The 17,366-nt window shown below is 41.4% G+C and overlaps 1 protein-coding gene across 2 annotated transcripts; it reads left to right on the top strand.

Moving 5' to 3' along the window:
• The first annotated feature begins 902 nt into the window (after window positions 1–902).
• LOC139327326 (glycine N-acyltransferase-like protein 3) lies at window positions 903–16,808 on the top strand. Of its 2 annotated transcripts, none has more exons than XM_070957136.1 (6): window positions 903–1,263; window positions 11,486–11,624; window positions 12,200–12,307; window positions 12,550–12,676; window positions 13,911–14,031; window positions 14,761–16,808. In XM_070957136.1, the coding sequence occupies exons 2-6, from the start codon at window positions 11,547–11,549 to the stop codon at window positions 15,173–15,175; spliced, it is 849 nt and encodes a 282-aa protein (XP_070813237.1). In that variant the 5' UTR covers window positions 903–1,263; window positions 11,486–11,546; the 3' UTR covers window positions 15,176–16,808. The 2 variants fall into 2 exon arrangements, with proteins under 2 accessions (XP_070813237.1, XP_070813228.1); XM_070957127.1 differs by lacking the exon at window positions 903–1,263 and adding an exon at window positions 11,228–11,346.
• Window positions 16,809–17,366: the final 558 nt, after the last annotated feature.

Below are 17,366 nucleotides of genomic sequence, written 5' to 3'. Positions count from 1 at the left end.
CCCTCTCCACTCCCCCCTCCCTCCCTCCCTTTCATTCCATCCCATCTCATCTCATCCCATCCTCACTCTTTCTCATCTAACCTTGCCAAATCTAACAAGATGGTTACCATCAGTGACAAATGTAAGGTCCTATCTCTGGCAGGAAAAAATGAAATAAATTGGGAGAGGATTATGGAAGCCTAGCATGACAGCAGAGCTGGTGAGAAGCATCTAGGAGTCCAAAGAGAAAACTTGCTAGATTTGAGCAAAGATTGAGATGCAGCACTCTCCAAAAAAAAAAAAAAAGCCAATACAGGATTGGGCTGCCTAAAAAGGGACCAATGTGCCCAATCCAGAGGAGGGAAATTGTCTCATTATATTCTTCACTGAAGTTCCATGACAGATTCTGGGCCTTGCTTTTGAAAAGGAGGAGGGAGAATCAGGTTCAAAAGAGAGCTCCTAGGCTGGGGAGGGCTCTGAAACCATTTCCTATGAGGAATGATTAAGGGAGCTAAGCTATAAATATCTCCAAGGCTCTCACATACTCTGATTGAAGATTGGGCAGAGTCCTTTCCAGCTGACACAATTCTATTGAGGCAGTATGGAAAAATACCTTAAAATATTAATAAATGTATTCAGGGATGCATTAAGTTTTATTAGAAGTTATGTTGCAAGCTTTAGGAAGGAACAAGGAACTTGCTAAATGTAACGATGAGCTTAATGACCTATGTACTACTTTATTTTGTAACAGAATATCTGGTATAGGATTGGGCACCGAAAGTAACAGATGGTGTAAGATAATACCCTAAATAGAAAGTATAGCAAGATAATTTCTCCTTTTTGATGTATCCTGTTTTGAACTGCTGTATCCAGATAAGTGTGACAAAGTGTAACGCCTCAGAGAAGCTAGGGTTGCAAACTGTATAAAAGACAAACCCTGGGAGCAGCCCGGGGTTCAGAATCTGCCATGCTAATGCTCTGAACCTTTGCGCAAATAAGCCTGTGTTCTCCAACCTTCGTGGTCTTGTCTCCTGAATCAGTAACAAGAGTTTCCTGCACCATTTTCTGGTGAACCAGCCAGGAGGCAACAAGTCTTGGGACTCTCTGGAGGGTTGCCCCTCTGCTGGGGGCCTTGTTGAGTTAGAGGAAACATCCCAGGCACCATCGGACACTTCGATCCAAGGGACTTCCCAGTGATGCAAGGCACCTCCAAGAACCACCTGTAAAGGGAAAGGAGACCAGGAAATTCTCCAGCTGGCCGGAGGACGTAGGATACGCCTGCAGGCAAGTATTGGGTGTGGAATAATCCCTCCCTGTAAACAGGGACGGAGGAGAGGATTGATCACCCTCTCTTTGGAAAAAGGTGGGAGGAGTGTTGAAAGTGTGTGGTGTAAAAGGCTATTGCGATTCCCACAGGTGACTGTGAGTGTCCAGCATCCTGGGCCAGTAGAAAGTGAGTGGCGTTTGCAGTTCCCATCGGAGACCGTGCTCATCCGGCTCCCTGGGTCGGACGTGAAAGTGTGAAACCAAGTCCTTCATGTCATCCCAAGAGGAACGGACCCCTTACCTTCCTCTCATACCCTTTCCCTCATTTGTCTTGTCTGGTGCCCTGGGAGGATAATGGGAGGGGGTGGAAGTGTGCCCCTCACTCCATTAGAGTGTATGTTGAAGCATTTTAATACCGCCTATATGACTGAGGACTATGGTATTAAGTGGAGCAAGCAGAGGTTGCGGGTCTTCTGTGAGGTGGACTGGCCAGACTTTAACATGGACTGTCTGGTAAGGGAACATTAGACCCCTCTATAGCTTTAAAGGTACTCCAGTTAGTGTTCCACCCCACATTAGGACACCCAGACCAAGCACCCTATATTGATGTGTGGCTAGGCTTACTCCAAAGACCCCACTTTGGATCCAGAAGTGCAAAATTGAACAATGTAGGTTCCTAGTCTCATGCACCATGCCACCCCAAAAGGGAATAGATTAGGATTGCAGTATCAAAGATAGTGAAGCCCGATCTACCGCAAGGTCACACTCTTGAAGCATATGTCGAGGAATGCCTCCCTACAAAGGATCCCTTGTAGAGTCCATATGGCCAACTATGGGCAATTCAGGACTATCAACATTGGTGATGCGGGCAGTCCGTGCAGCAGGAAAACCAGCTGTTAACATGTCTAAGCCTTCCCTGGTGATGCAAGAAGCCACTGAGAGTCTGGAAGCTTTTTATACTCGGTTGCTGGAGGCATACCAAATGTATACTCCTATTGATCCAACAGCGCCTGAAAATGCTCAAATGCTTGCCATGACCTTTATATCACAAAGTGTCCCAGATATACGTAAAAAGTTACAAAGACTGGAGGGAGCCATGGGAAAGCCTATGAGTGAACTGATGGAAGTGGCTTGAAAAACCTTTGTAAATAGGGACAAGGTGGAGGAGAGGAAGCAGGAGCAGAAAATGCTGAAGAAAGCTGAATTGCTGGCCGTCGTTATGATGGGGGTACCAAGAGGAAGGGGAGGTGGCAGAGGTAAAGGGTATGGAATGGGTTTAGGACATAACCAGTGCGCCATATGTAAGAAAGAAGGGCACTGGAAGGGTGAGTGCCCGGAAAAGGATAAGGAGGAAGGACAAGAAGGAAGAAGAGGCAGGTTTGTGAAGAATTACAGAGGTGGCCTAGGGAGAAGCCAGGGAGGGAGAGGACGAAGAGAAGGACTTTCAAAAGCCCCCTCATAGGCCTGGCAGAAGTGGAGGAATGGGACTGAGACCGACCGGATTCAGCCCGCCTCCCGGAACCTGTGGTCAGTTTAACAATAGGAGGCAAACCTATCCCCTTCCTTGTGGATACTGGGGCCACTCGTTCAGTCCTAACCCAGCCTCTGAGCCAAGCCTCCCCCTACTCCATCAATATCCTAGTTTTTTTCTGGTTCAATCTAAATCCTGATACTGTACCATAATCTTTTATAATGTCTTTCATCTGGATTATTGATTCCATCGGCTGTGTTAGGGTAACAACCAGATCATCTGCAAATGCCCTTATTCTGTAATCCTCTTGCCTTATCACTATTCCTTTCAAGGTACTCGAGTCCCGTATTGTATTCAACAAGACTTCTAATGTTAAAATAAATAACAATGGGGATAACGGACAACCTTGTCTTGTTCCTTTTTCAATATTAAAATCTGTTGTCAAACTTCCATTAATAATAATCTGTGCCTTTTGTTCTTGATAAATTGCTGAAACTGCCTGTATAAATTGATCCCCAAAGTCCATCTTTTTTAAAGTCTTTAATAGAAAATTCCAATCCACTCTGTCAAAGGCCTTTTCCGCATCCAAAAAGACCAGCACTGCAGGTATCTGTTTATTCCTCTCAAGATATTCCAATAAGTCTATTACTTGCCTTACATTATCCTTCATGTATCTACCCTCGATAAATCCCGCTTGATCATCATGAATCACCTTTTGAATTACTGGCATCAGCCTGTTGGCTAGTACTTTTGCAAATATTTTATAGTCATTATTCAGAAGAGATATTGGTCTAAAATTCTCAGGTTTTTTAGGACCTATTTGCTCTTTCGGTATCAATGAAATATAAGCTGTTTTCCATGATGGGGGTATTTTACCCCCCCTACTACAAAATAAATCTTTAAGATGCTCAATCATTTCTGCTTGTAAAGTTTTATAGTACACCGCAGTTAAACCATCTGTCCCAGGAGCTTTAGCTGTTTTCAATTGTTTAATTGCGGCAATAATCTCCTCGGCTGTTATAGGATAATTCATTCTCTCCTTTTGTTGATTGGTAATTTTTGTAACTCTTTTATTTTCTAGATATTTTTCTATAAGTCCATTCTGTGTGTCATCTTTGGCATATAATTTAGTGTAATAATCTACAAAAACTTATTTAATTAATTTTTGTTGAGAAATTTCCTTCCCTCCAATATCAATACTATCAATAATCCGTGTACTCTGCTTCTTCCTTAGTGTATAAGCCAACCATCTGCCCGGTTTGTTAGCATTACAAAATGTGTTGTGTTTCGCAAATTGTAAATTTGTTGCTGTTTGTTCCGCCATGAGCATTTGAAATTGATCTTTCAGAAGTTTTATAGCTCCACGTATTCTTTCATCTGTTGGGTTTTTTATAAGTAACTGTTCTTTATTCTTTATTTCTGCTTCCATTTCAGATCTTTTCTTTTGTCGATTCAATTTGTGTTTAGAGTTCATATGAATGAGTACCCCTCTCATATACGCTTTACTCGCATCCCACACAATTTCGATCGGGGTACCCTTATTCAAATTCATTTCAAAAAATTCTTTCATCTGCTTTTTAAGTTCTGTTATATTTATTTTTATATCTAAACAAATTTTCATTTAATCTCCATGATCTTCTCTCAGTCTTTCCCATCTCAATTTCTATCCATACTGGGCTATGGTCGGTTAAAGTCCTTGGAAAAATCTTTGTTCTTTTTGTTTTTACAAGTAAATCAGCTGATAGTAAAATAAAATCAATCCTAGAAAAGGATCTGTGTCTATCTGAAAAAAAAGTAAAGTCCAATTCTTTGGGGTTATGTATTCTCCAGATATCTTTTAATTCCAAATCTTCTTTCATATCAAAAAAAGTCTGTGGTAGTCTAATCCTTGACTTCGCCGAACTCTTTTTATCTATTTTAGAGTCAATTACTCCATTCCAATCTCCCATGATTAAAATAGATCTATAGTCCCATTGCAGTATTTTAGAATACAAAGTTTTGTAAAAATTATCCTGTTGTTGATTAGGAGCATAAATTCCGATCACTAGAATTAAACCACTTACTGTATGCAGTTCAATTGCTATAAACCTACCACCTTCATCTGCTTCTATAATTTTAGCTGACAGTCTTTTATTTATATAAATAACCACGCCATTCTTTTTTTCCAAATTTGAGGCTATAAAATGTGTTCCTAATTTTGAGTTTATCAAATATTTTTGATCTTGTGTTCTAACATGAGTTTCTTGTAAACAAATTATAGCATTATTAAATTGTCTCAAGTATGTAAATAATTTCTTCCTTTTCTGTGGTGAATTTAGTCCGTTCACATTCCAAGATAAAAACTTAATCGTCATGTAGACTTTTTTGAAGCGACGAGCAGAATTGCCGAATATCTTCCGAATCGGTAGTCTTCAGCTTTGCTCCCCCCATGGCTTCACATTCTTGTATATTACTCTTGACTCCCTTCTTGTATTGTTGTGGCTTGGGCCTTTCCTGTTGTTGCTTTTCTTTAAATTGCTTAGAAATTGCTCGAGTTACACGCTGATCTTTAGCTTCACACATCCAGGCTAGGTCCAAAGCCACTTCTCTTGTAGTCTTAGGTGGTTCAATCACAATTTTCGAAGGAAGGTCTAGCAGGGGCTCATCCAGAAAACCTCCTGTAGCTCCCTGCATTTCTGCTGCCTCTGGTTCCCCCTGCTTAAACTGCTCTTCCATCTCTTGCTGAAGTTGCTTCTCCTTATCACTCTCCTTTATCTCCAACACAGTAGATGTACGTGGGGATGGTGAACTCTCTTTAAAAACATTAGAATAAAATTGTTCTGCCTTCTCAACAGTGTTTAATCGATATCTTTCTCCATTATACCTCAGGATTATGCCAGTTGGAGCATCCCACCGAAATGGGATTTGTTGTTTTTTTAATTCATTCACTAAAAATCCAAAATCTTTTCTATCTTTTAACATCTTAGGTGGTAGCTCTTTATAAACTCCAATCTGAGTTCCCTCCACTTGCACAGCAGAGAGAAAAGACTTTTGCAAAATATCGTTTCTCATTCTTCTGTCTGTGAAATATATCACCACATCTCTAGGCAATTGTCTTTGTCTGGCCACCCACGAATTCGCTCTGTAAATTTTATCCATTTTGTAAAAAATCTCTTCAGGGCTAATCTTTAACAACACAGCTAGAGCATCAGCACAAATCTGTCTCAGGTCTTGTCTATCGTTCTCTTTTATGCCTCTCAGCCTTATAGCGAATTCCATGGACCTGAACTGCATCATTGTAATTTCATTTTCAAATCTCTGCATTTTATTATCAGCATCAAAAATTTTATAATCAGTTTCCTTCATTTTAACATTCATTTCTGATTTAAATTCTTCCACCTTAGCATCCATTTTAATAATTGCTTCTGACAATCCAGACACCACTGTCATTAATTTTTTAGTCACCTTATCATATTTCTCTTGCACCACCTCTTTAATTTCTTTAATTTCCTGCTTAATTTCCTGTTGTGATTTTTCAAATTTCTCATCCAGAGCCTGAGTAATAAAATCCTTTAAACTTTCAAAATCAAACTCTTTTTTCTGGCTCTGCTGGCTGGGAGGCTGCTGTTCAGGTTTACGTGTGGGAGATCCCCCCCCCTGCCGCCTTCCCTTCCTGTTTGGTCTGCTTAGAAGCCATTCTGCCACGTAGACTAGCTTTTCCGGGCGCCATTTTCAAGCAACTTTCTCTCGCTCACGCTTCTACTTTGAATCATAGGGGTAGTAATACTTGCATTTTCGAGGTTTCGAGGTTTCGAGGTTCAAGTTGTTATCTCCCCCTGGTTATTTGAGTTTACTTTGTTTAAATAGAGAGGTTGCTCCTGCCGCCTTGCTCTGCGCTGGGCAGACTCATCCCACGCTGTCCGGAGTCTCGGCGAGCTGAAAGGGAGCCGCGCCTGTTTCCTCCCCAGAAACAGCTGTCTGGGGGCTCACAGGGGCTCAACCTGCTTCTCGCCCACTCTCTTCCACAAATCCTTTGGATTTGGGAACTTCCGAGCCGCTTCTCTGGATCGAAGCGGCTCTAACAGGCAGCGGGGCTGGCGGTCCAAAAACGGGACCGTCTTTCGTCGGCAGGAAGCAAACCGGAACCCTTAATTTGTAATACCGATACATGAGAAGGGTCAGCACTTATTTGCAATTGAATGGGAAAATCCAGTGACAGGAAGAAAACAACAGTATGCTTGGACACAGGTACCCCAAGGATTCAAGAACTCCCCAACTCTTTTTGGGGCTGCACTGGGAAAAGATTTGATGGCCCTGGAAATCCCCTGCCCAGATGTCATGTTGCAGTATGTGGATGATTTATTAGTCACAGGCCAGACGGAAGGCGATTGTTGGCATAATACTAACGAATTGGTCCATCTCCTACAACAGCTTGGTTACAAGGCATCCAGACAAAAGGCACAATTGGTCTTAACGAAAGTGAGATATTTAGGATATGATGGTGAACACGGGAAGAGAACTCTGGGTCACGAGTGAAAGAAGGCCATTTGTCAGCTCCCTGCACCGACGAACCGGAAAGACTTGAGGGGATTTCTAGGGGCCACGGGCTTCTGTCGTATCTGGATTCCTAACTTCAGCCTAACTGCTAAGCCTCTCTATGAGGCGACGAGAGGAAGTGATAAAGAACCTCTGCAAGGGGAAAAAGAGGAAGAGAAAAGTTTCAAAGCCCTAAAAAATGCTTTAATGCAAGCTCCCAGTCTAGGACTGCCTGACTTAGAGAAGCCGTTTCAGCTGTTTGTAGATACGAAGCAGAACGTAGCAGTGGGGGTCCTTACTCAGAAACTGGGGACATGGCATCACCCTGTTGCTTATCTCTCTAAGCAGCTGGACAATGTAGCAAGAGGCTGGCCTGCCTGTCTAAAAGCCCTCGCGGGCATGGCATTGTTAACACAGGAAGCTAGTAAATTGACTTTCGGCCAGGAATTGGATATTCACACACCCCATGCCCTCAAAGCTGTCTTAGAAACAAAAGGACATTTTTCTTTGTGGCTGACCAATCCGCGCATGTTAAAATACCAAAGTCTGATCACATACAACCCGATGATCAAGTTAATATAATCAACCACATTAAATCCAGCCATATTGTTGCCTGAACCAGACCTGCAAGCCACACACGATATATGTATTCAGACTATTGAGGAAACATATGCCAGCTGCCCAGACGTGACTGATGTTCCACTCTCCCACCCCGACTTCACATTGTACACAGACAGCACTAGTTTTGTACAAGATGGAATACGGAAAGCTGGATATGCTGTAGTGACTCTGGAAGAAGTATGGGAAGCTGAGCCCCTCCCCCCAGGCACCAGTGCTCAGCTGGCAGAATTACATGCATTGACCCGAGCTCTGGAACTCGCTAAAGGCAAATGTGTAAATATTGATACAGATTCAAAATATGCCTTTCTGACTGTGCAGGTACATGGAGCCTTATATAAGGAGAGAGGCCTTATAATGGCAGGGGGAAAGGACATTAAGTATAGGCCTCAGATATTACATCTGTTGGACAGTGTTTGGGCTCCCTGAAAAGTAGCCATCATGCACTGTAAAGGGCATCAGAAGGGAATTTCCGACACCCAACAAGGCAATAATAAGGCAGACCAGGAAGCTCGATGGGCAGCGCAGAAGCCATTAACCATAAAGGCAACCTGCCTAACCTTGTGGGTCCCCCAAGAACAGATTAGACCCAAGTACTCCCAAGAAGAAGTGAAACAAGCAATAGAACTTGAAGCGAGGCAGGAAGATGGGTGGTGGATCCTTCCTGACCAACGCGTTTTTGTCCCGGGGCACATGGCATGGGATGCAGTGCAACAGGTCCACAAGCAACTACACCTGGGAAAGACTGCATTGGTCAATGTCCTCCTCAGGGAAGTCTACATCAACAAAGTATACAGTATCGCCGCAAATGTCTGTGCGATATGCGAGATCTGGACCCCAACCGCCTCAAGGATATCAACCTAGAGGAAATTATCCATTTGATTCCCTGATGATTGACTTTACAGATATGTCACGATCAGGTCCATTTAGAGCAATGCTAGTTATAATATGCACCTACGCTGGATGGCCTGAGTGCATACCAACAAGGACCAAGAAAGATTTTAGTAGGGATGACACAGGAAAACCAATTTGGCTAAATAAAGGTCCTTAAAAGAAAAAGTGGAGTTCAAACTTGCTCATGAGAGCCCTGGCAAGGTGCAAATGATGTGTGAACAAAAGTCTCTATACATTTTGGATCTTTAAAAATAGGCCAGCGCCTGCTGGGAGATCTAAAATAGATGGAGAAGAGTTTGGATCTTTAAAAATAGGCCAGCATCGGCTGGGAGATCCAAGCTAGAAAGAGCTAGACAGAACATCCCTAGGGCAGAGACAATCCAGTGCTTGAGGAGATAGAACAATGGATGTAACTTTGAGTAAAAGTGAGAAGTTCACTAAAATGATTAGGAAGAATCCCAAACTGTAAAAAGTCCCGACTAGTCCTTTAGAGAAAAATATTTAGAAGATGGGAAGCCCCACCACACAGTAAGATGATTCAGACATTGGGGCTGACCAAAGAAGATATGGTTAGTTTATGCTGTTATGTGTGGTAGGAGGACCCCAGAGTAGATAAAATAAATACTGCAGTGTTATAAAGATTCTGATAATTTACCATTCTTAAAAGAGCCAGAGAACTCTGAAAGAACTAGGAATAGAGAAGAAAATTGTTTATTGTTCTTCCCACCTGGGGTTTATCAGGTAATAAAAATAAAAATGTCCAAATGGGAAGACTCAGTTAATTTGAATTGATTAATTTGATGTGATTTCTGTTAAAAATTATTTGTTGATGTGCACCTAGCATGACAAGTGTGTATGTCTAAGTCTTTGTGTACCTTGTGTACAAGGTAACTGCAATTGTTAAATGCCTGATCTCTAGAGATATGAATTTTAAATTGTTAGAAAAGAGTTGAAACCACTGAGAGGAAGGAAAATTACTTCTCCCAGTCTGGTCTGGCCATCTAGACAGGATGAAGAATAGAGTTCAACCTTTCTTTCCCTCTCTGTGCTTTTAAGAAAAAGCCCAAGTTTATGAGGAAACATTTTAAGTTCACTTAACTGCAATACTGATGAGCCAGAGAATTGGGTTTGGATCCAGTCACAAAAAAGGTCATCACAGCAACCAGAGTGGATCAGACCTTCCCAAGCCTGACTGACCAGCCTTACCACTGTTGGAAGATATGATTCACTCCTCTCCTAGAAAAAGGAAAAGAAACTCAAAAAAATATTAAAAGAGCAGGGAAATTCCCCTAAAAGAAAATAAGCAGAAACTCAGGCAGAGTTTCAGCCCCACCTTTATCAATGGGCCATTAAGAAGCTGAAGCCACCCTATTTTCCACAACAAAGGAAGGACAATATTACAGGGCCTGCTACAACCAAACAGGTTGTTGAAATCAAATCATGGATCCATCGGTCCCGAGTTAAAGTGGCTGCCCCTACCCAGTGGAAAGTCAGAGGCAACTCGGCTCAACCACTGAAACTAACTCTTCAAAGGACAAGAGGGAACCTCTCCCTTTCTGGTGACACTCTGGGAGCTGTCCCTCTATGAATAGGAGAAGTGAAGAAAACCCCTGCAAGTGTTACTCCGGAGGCTAACACCCAACGCACAGGCGACGAAAGGAACTTACCTTGGAAACTGCGATCCCACAACAGAACAACTTAACAGAATCTGTGTAGCTATATGTATTGTAGGCCTTGTAGGAGAGGACGGAGACTCAGGAGTAGGGGGGAATGAGGGAGTAACCCCTAATGAAGATGACATTAGGGATTGGTGTCAAGCTGCACTTGATAGTCAATTGCCCAGTAATTGCCCTGTAAATTACCCAGAGGTAATGAATAGGGAATATAGGAACCCAGACGCCCCTTCAAGTACGCAAAGGGGGGATCCATAACATACAGAATGTGGTGGGCTCCAAGATACCTCTATTTTTGTGGAAAAGAGAGCCACAGCCCAGGCTATGGCCTTATGGGAGTATGAGAAAGCTAAGCACAATGGAAGACAACACCCTGATATATGAAACTCCACAGTAATCATATGATTTAGGTGAAGTTTCAAAGGGGGGAATGAGGCAGTATGGAAAAATACCTTAAAATATTAATAAATGTATTCAGGGATGCATTAAGTTTTATTAGAAGTTATGTTGCATATATGTTGCAAGCTTTAGGAAGGAACAAGGAACTTGCTAAATGTAACGATGACCTATGTACTACTTTATTTTGTAACAGAATATCTGGTAAAGGATTGGGCACCTTAAGTAACAGATGGTGTAAGATAATACCCTAAATAGAAAGTATAGCAAGATAATTTCTCCTTTTTGATGTAACCTGTTTTGAACTGCTGTATCCAGATAAGTGTGACAAAGTGTAACGCCTCAGAGAAGCTAGGGTTGCAAACTGTATAAAAGACAAACCCTGGGAGCAGCCCGGGGTTCAGAATCTGCCATGCTAATGCTCTGAACCTTTGCGCAAATAAACCTGTGTTCTCCAACCTTCGTGGTCTTGTCTCCTGAATCGGTAAAAAGAGTTTCCTGCAACACTATGACTCAGGATCCATTCGATCTAAGGTTGATCAGGAAGACTTTTTTTGAGAGTTCAGAATTTGCATCACTGACAGAGACCATTTCATCTCCACTTGGTCTCCGGCAGCCAGGGAAGGTGATTCATAAAGAATTGATGAAATTCTACCTCTTTTGCCCCCTTCAGGTTTGCTCTCCAAAAGACGCCTTTGTGGGACCTGCGGGGGGCACTCTTGACCTGGCCAGCCATGCTGATCCTGACCTGCTCTTCCAAGCTGCAGCTGCTGGAGAGTGTGTTGCGAAAGGGGCTCCCCGAAACAGTGCTGGTAATTACCTGTTTAGTGCTCCTCTTCTCTCGGTGTAAATATAAGAGCTGATGTTTCCCCATTTACTGAGAATTTGGAGAAAACTGCACCTGTTGAATTTCTAAATGAGTAATTAAATCTGATGCCATTCATGCAGTCTTTTCATATTCAAGTCTACTTTTCCTTTAGCCACATTTGCAAATGAAATTCAAAACACAGGGGTATCTTGGCCCATACTATTCTAAAAAAGAAGCGTAAAATTTGAAAAGGGTGACACAGTAGTAGAATGGAGCAAAAGAATGTGAGACCTCCTTTTGCTGATTTCTTCTGCTACAGAAAATCCCAAAGCCATCTGGCCTTTCACCGACCAAGCAAATTCTTACATTGCACCCATTGTAGCATTTGGCCCTCAAAAGACCTTGGGTGGTTCTGAATCAGCCAATCATAGATGGCTCACTTCTTCACCCAGATAAACACACACACACACACACACACACACACACACACACACACACACACAAACCTTTTGATTAATTAGAGAGGAAAAGTAGAATTTTATTTCCACTAGGTCTTCCTGACCCTCTTTTTAATTTAAGGTCTGTGGGGCAGTGATACACATCAACCGTGGAAACCCAGCTCAACACGAAGTCGTGGTGGACTCTTGGCCAGAATTTAAAGCTGTTCTTACCCGACCACGGAAGGAGGTAGGAAATTACAGCAGAAAGTTGATGGGGTTTTCCCACAGCCCCCTGGCGAAAAAGGGGAGGGAAAAACACAAGACACATCTGTATCTGGGGCCCAAAAGCCATTCAGGAGGCCCTCGGGGGTGCTATAGCAGTTCTCCTTGCCTCCTTTTTCTATATCCCTCTTCCAAGAGAGCCTGACCTCATCAGCTCCTCCACATGGTCTCTGCCATCTGTTCTATTCCCCCTGCCACTTCCTGCAGGTGCTGAAGGACAACAGGGATTATTATGCCAACCTGCATGCTGCTTTCTATCGGGAGGAAGATGCCTGCAGAACCCTCCTAGAACACAAAGATGCCATAGACTGGGACAAAGCCTTCCAGCTGCAAGGCAAGGCCCGGACTCTGGCAATTTCTTTTCCACCCTTAGGAGATTTTGGAAAGTGCCAAAAACCTGGTTGTTCCCCCAACTCTTAAGTTGTGGAACCCTGTATAACTTAGCTTAGTTTTATTGAGTTTAAGACGAGTGTTTGTTCTTTCTTTCTCTTTTTTATTTGTATAGGGTGTTTATGGAAGTTGAGCTCTGTCCAGAGTGCTCTTTGCAGTTGGCTATATATATTTGATAAATAAATAAATACACAGAGAGAGATACACACACAAAAAACATACAAAAATAAATATGCATTAAGAAATAGCCCTGTATTGTCATTTACAATAACCATAAATTGAGATTAACTTTGCAATTAATGTTTAAAACAGGAGAATCACAAAAGGAAGAAGTTCAAAGTTCTTTATAGTGCTTAACAGTATAAAATTATAACAATATAAAATTATTAAATATAACACTATAAAATTCAGAATCGTGCAGTATATAATTCTTGTCAACTAATAGTTCACGAACAGATTAAATCATTAAGAAAGTAATCAAATTCTTTAATTAGTTTATCACTATTTTTGCAAAAATCAATACAAAGGCACTCTATTTCTATGGAACAATCATTCAAGTACTAATCAAAGAATCAATCACATTGCTTTATGACAGATCCAACCTTTGAATTGATGTCTGTTTTGGCGGGGAGGGTGTCTTTGGTGACCTCTGAGCTTGGTGATTTTCTTGCAGACATTTCATTACCAAGCTAAGAAATATTATCAGTGGACAATGCAACCTTTGCAAGAAAAGTACCAAGCTCAGAAAGCACCAAGGATCCCACAATTGAACCCTAAGCTATTGGTCTTTTTTTTTTGTCATTGGAGAACAAAGGAAAAAACTGAAGTGATACATGAAATCATCAGAGGAACCTCTAAGACTGCCATTCGGCCTTTAAACTCAGGAGAAGTTCTATATCTTAAAAAATCCTTACACTCTGTTATTTTATATTCATGCTAGATAATTCAATCCACAGTTCCTCCCGATGGGTGCCATTTGTCATGGTGTGCTAGAGCAGTGGCCATTCATTCCCTATACCTCTAGGCAAAGAAGAGAAATAATTCGAGCCATCAACGCCATTTCCCCATGACTGAGAATTTCTCCGTGGCATCAACTGCAGAATATTAGGCACAGAAACAAAATAAGGTTTCACTCTGAAATTCAGATTGGTTTCCTGTGATATTTCCATTCTACGCAGGTCTCCAAGATGGGCTCTATCAGGCTGTGAAAGTCATGGCAGAAGTTAGACGTGTCGACATGGAGCCCTATTTCTACCAGGCAGTGCTGCACCCAGATGCAGCCACATTATGTCAGAACCAGTGAGTGATCGTTCTCTCTTTCTGAGGGAACTGTTTTGGGGTTCAATTCCATGCAATTATTTGGAATTCAATAATGAAACTAAGGACTTCTGAAAGTTTGATAACTAATCATATCCTCTGTAGAAATCTAGGAGTATGTTTTATTTCATTTATTTGTTAAATTTCTGTGGCAGCCCATCTTAGTCAATTAATTTAGACGGCTTAGAGTTTATAAAATATATTACAATTAAAAATGTAAAAAAAACATTTTAAAACAATAAAAAGAATAAAACCAGTTAAAAATGTTAAAAACAGGTTTACATATACAGCCCCAGTGGTTATAGTGGATCATTTTTCATTCTCTGCCAACTTGGAAGATGTGGAATGACAATGTTTAATAGGGAGCCAGGATTAGACTTGGAAGAATTCACTGAATACAACGGCTCCATTGGTTTCTCCAAAAGCAATTACATAAAAGATACTATGATTTAAACAACAACAACAACAACAAAAGGATCCCAACTAGATTGCTGCCCTTTCAAGAGAATGTTAAGTCTATTGATATTTCAGAACAACTGAGACGTGTGTATTTCAAATACTGGATAACTCTGAGACTATGGTTTCTCTTGAAATATCTAGTTAGACTTTTTGTTTTGCTGGGTGTGAGCAAATATTTTTTCCCCCCCAGTATGGTGGGATGCTCTCTTTTTGTTCCACCAACCTTCACTATTGTCTTCTCTTTCCTTTCAGGCTCAGAAGTGAGCCCCTCCACCTGGGGACACTCAGCCCATCTGATGCAGCTCTGGTCAATGACACCTGGGCTTTTGCAAGCAATGATCGGAGCCTGCGCTACCTCAGGAGCCTGATTGAGGACTTCCCAAATGCTTGTATCTTAGATGAGGAAAACCAGCCGGTTGCCTGGTGCCTAAGTGATGCCACTGGGTGTATGACACATGCCTATACCCTTCCCAAATACCGGAAAAAGAGTTATATGAAAACAGTATTTTGGGCACTAGGCAGGAAGTTGCAGGCTAAAGATTTTGCCTTATATGGGTCAGTTCTGTCAGAGAACCAGAACTCCAAGAAATTTTTAATTAGTCAGGGCTTTCATCTCTTGCCTTTAATAAAATATGTTCTTTTATTCACTCCAAATCACCTGAAATAGCCTACTGGATTTTTCCTCCTAGAATCAGTGGCACCACTACTGGCTTCATTAGACTGAGTGGTTGGGAATAAATTTGAACCTTAGATTTAAGGGACTGTCTCTTTGGATATATTCAAGATTAAGTCTGAAAAGAATCACAAGGACCAAGGATAGTTCTCAATAAATGAGCATTCTAAAATGGAACTCTTGGAAACAGTGATGACGAACCTTTTGATCTGAGTATGTCAAACATTTAGAAAGTGCCTAACTTAAATCTGCTGGTGCGTCACCACCCCACAAACAAAAGAGGAATAATTCTCTATTCTCTCCTCCATCTAGGCGGCCCTGAGCAGCAGCACTCAGTGGCAGTGCTGCTGGCAAGAAGTAGAAGTCTGAGCCTGAACCTCAACCCTAGCATCACTGCTGCCAGTGAAAATGGTCACCTTGCATCATTCCCCACAATTCACAAGCCTTAGGGAATGGCACAATGGCCTTAGTGGCCCAGGACTTTCCTGGATCTGTCATATGCCTTTAGAAATAGCAATAGCACTTAGACTTATATACCACTTCCCAGTGCTTTTTACAGCCCTCTTTAAGCAGTTTACAGAGTTAGCCTATTGCCCCCAACAATCTGGGTTCTCATTTTATCCACCTCGGAAGGATGGAAGGCTGAGTCAACCTTGAGCCTGGTGGGATTCAATCTGCCAAATTGCAGGCAGCTGGCAGTTAGGAGAAGTAGCTTGCAGTACTGCATTCTAACCACTGCACCACTGCAGCTCTTTACCTTCAGGCGATGCTCTCTTTCTATTGTCAGGCCCTTGCAGCTGATCTGAGGTGCTGTGGGTCATACAAGGCATTCGTTCTTGAAGAAGGTTCAAAGAATACACTTCCATGGCTTCTGCTGCCTCTGAAAACCATGTAAAAGTATATGCCCCTGTAGGGAAACAATAATAAAGATAGAATATAAAATACTGATATACTAGATTTAGTAAAAGCTTGTTATTCTGTAATCATTAGGCCTGTAACATATATATTGTGCTTTTGTATTTGTATCACATATATTATTCCTTTCTATTTGTATCTCCTGTTACAAACATATTGTCATTAGGCCTCTGAAATGTATCTGGTATTTGTCAAACATATGTCCCTGCTATTTGACCTGAACTCATATCAATCTCTTTCTGTGCCATCTAAAAACATGGTACGTATCTCAGTTGAAACTAGCCATCAACAAAGGGATAAATTACACCTCAGTCCTAATTTATGCCTGATCTGGATAAGATCTGGTCTTCCAGAGCCAGGGGCTAAGTAGCCAATTACGTAAACAAAGAAATGCTTAAGATAAGACTAATTGGAAGTTTAGATTCCTTTGCAGGGCAACAAAGAATACACAAACATAAATTAGGGGCCAGAGTTGGGGACCTAACTGGTGCTTTAAAGGTATAAAAGTGGTTACATCTTCTCTGAAGAAGTGAGCCCTCCCATATACATATCTCTTTGTATGTGTTTGGAATGTGTCAGATGTAAATGCCTTATTCTCTAATGTGTAAATAGTATATGAATGGGGTATCAGGGGTTAACTTATTCTTCACTTCTTAATGTATTCATAATTCACCACTCCCACTTATAGCTCCACCCATTGTATATATAAGGAGCCACCTACACCCTTTTCCTTGCTTCTATCTGTGAATATTCAGTGAATATAGAATGCCTATTGTAAATAAAAGGAAGTATATTTAAACCTTTAACTCTCACTAATTTTATTGAGTCTGATCCTGAAAATATTGCAACAAGCTGGTAGCAGAGGATGGTTAATTGACTCAATAAAAAACTTAAAAAATGTCTAAGAAAGATAGGCCCAACACCAGGGCCTACAGCAAAGAAATGGAAACAGAACAAGAAATAATCAACGAATACACAAACGCAATTTCGAGAGAATCCGAAGAATACACCACTGAAGACGAAGAAATAATAGACGAAAATGATGACCAGGAGGAAATCGAAATAGAGAATAACGAACTCAGATCAGAGATATTAAAACTATTAAAAAGCCAGAAGAATGATGAAAGCCTCATCGCGAACCTCCAAGAAATGCTGAAGAACAGCGGAGCAGCGAGAGAGAAAAATATCACTAATGAGAAGTCTAAAGACCCAAAAATAGTGAGTGATATAACTGCAGAGAAAGTCATTACGAAGAAGAAAAACAGTGATC

This window comes from Pituophis catenifer, unplaced genomic scaffold (genome assembly GCF_029215685.1).
Source record: "Pituophis catenifer annectens isolate HBS135680 unplaced genomic scaffold, rPitCat1.0.hap2 SCAF_1, whole genome shotgun sequence".
NCBI classification, from domain to species: domain Eukaryota; kingdom Metazoa; phylum Chordata; class Lepidosauria; order Squamata; family Colubridae; genus Pituophis; species Pituophis catenifer.
The sequence above is the reverse complement of the archived record's forward strand: the minus strand, read 5'-3'. Positions and strand labels throughout refer to the sequence as shown.

Bases quoted from the DNA above. Each gene is read 5' to 3' on its own strand.
- LOC139327326 (XM_070957127.1), top strand. From the start codon at position 11,321: ATGACTCAGGATCCATTCGATCTAAG. The intron at 11,625-12,199 runs GTAATTACCTGT...TTTTAATTTAAG, and splicing joins GGCTCCCCGAAACAGTGCTG to GTCTGTGGGGCAGTGATACA. The intron at 12,308-12,549 runs GTAGGAAATTAC...CACTTCCTGCAG, and splicing joins TTACCCGACCACGGAAGGAG to GTGCTGAAGGACAACAGGGA.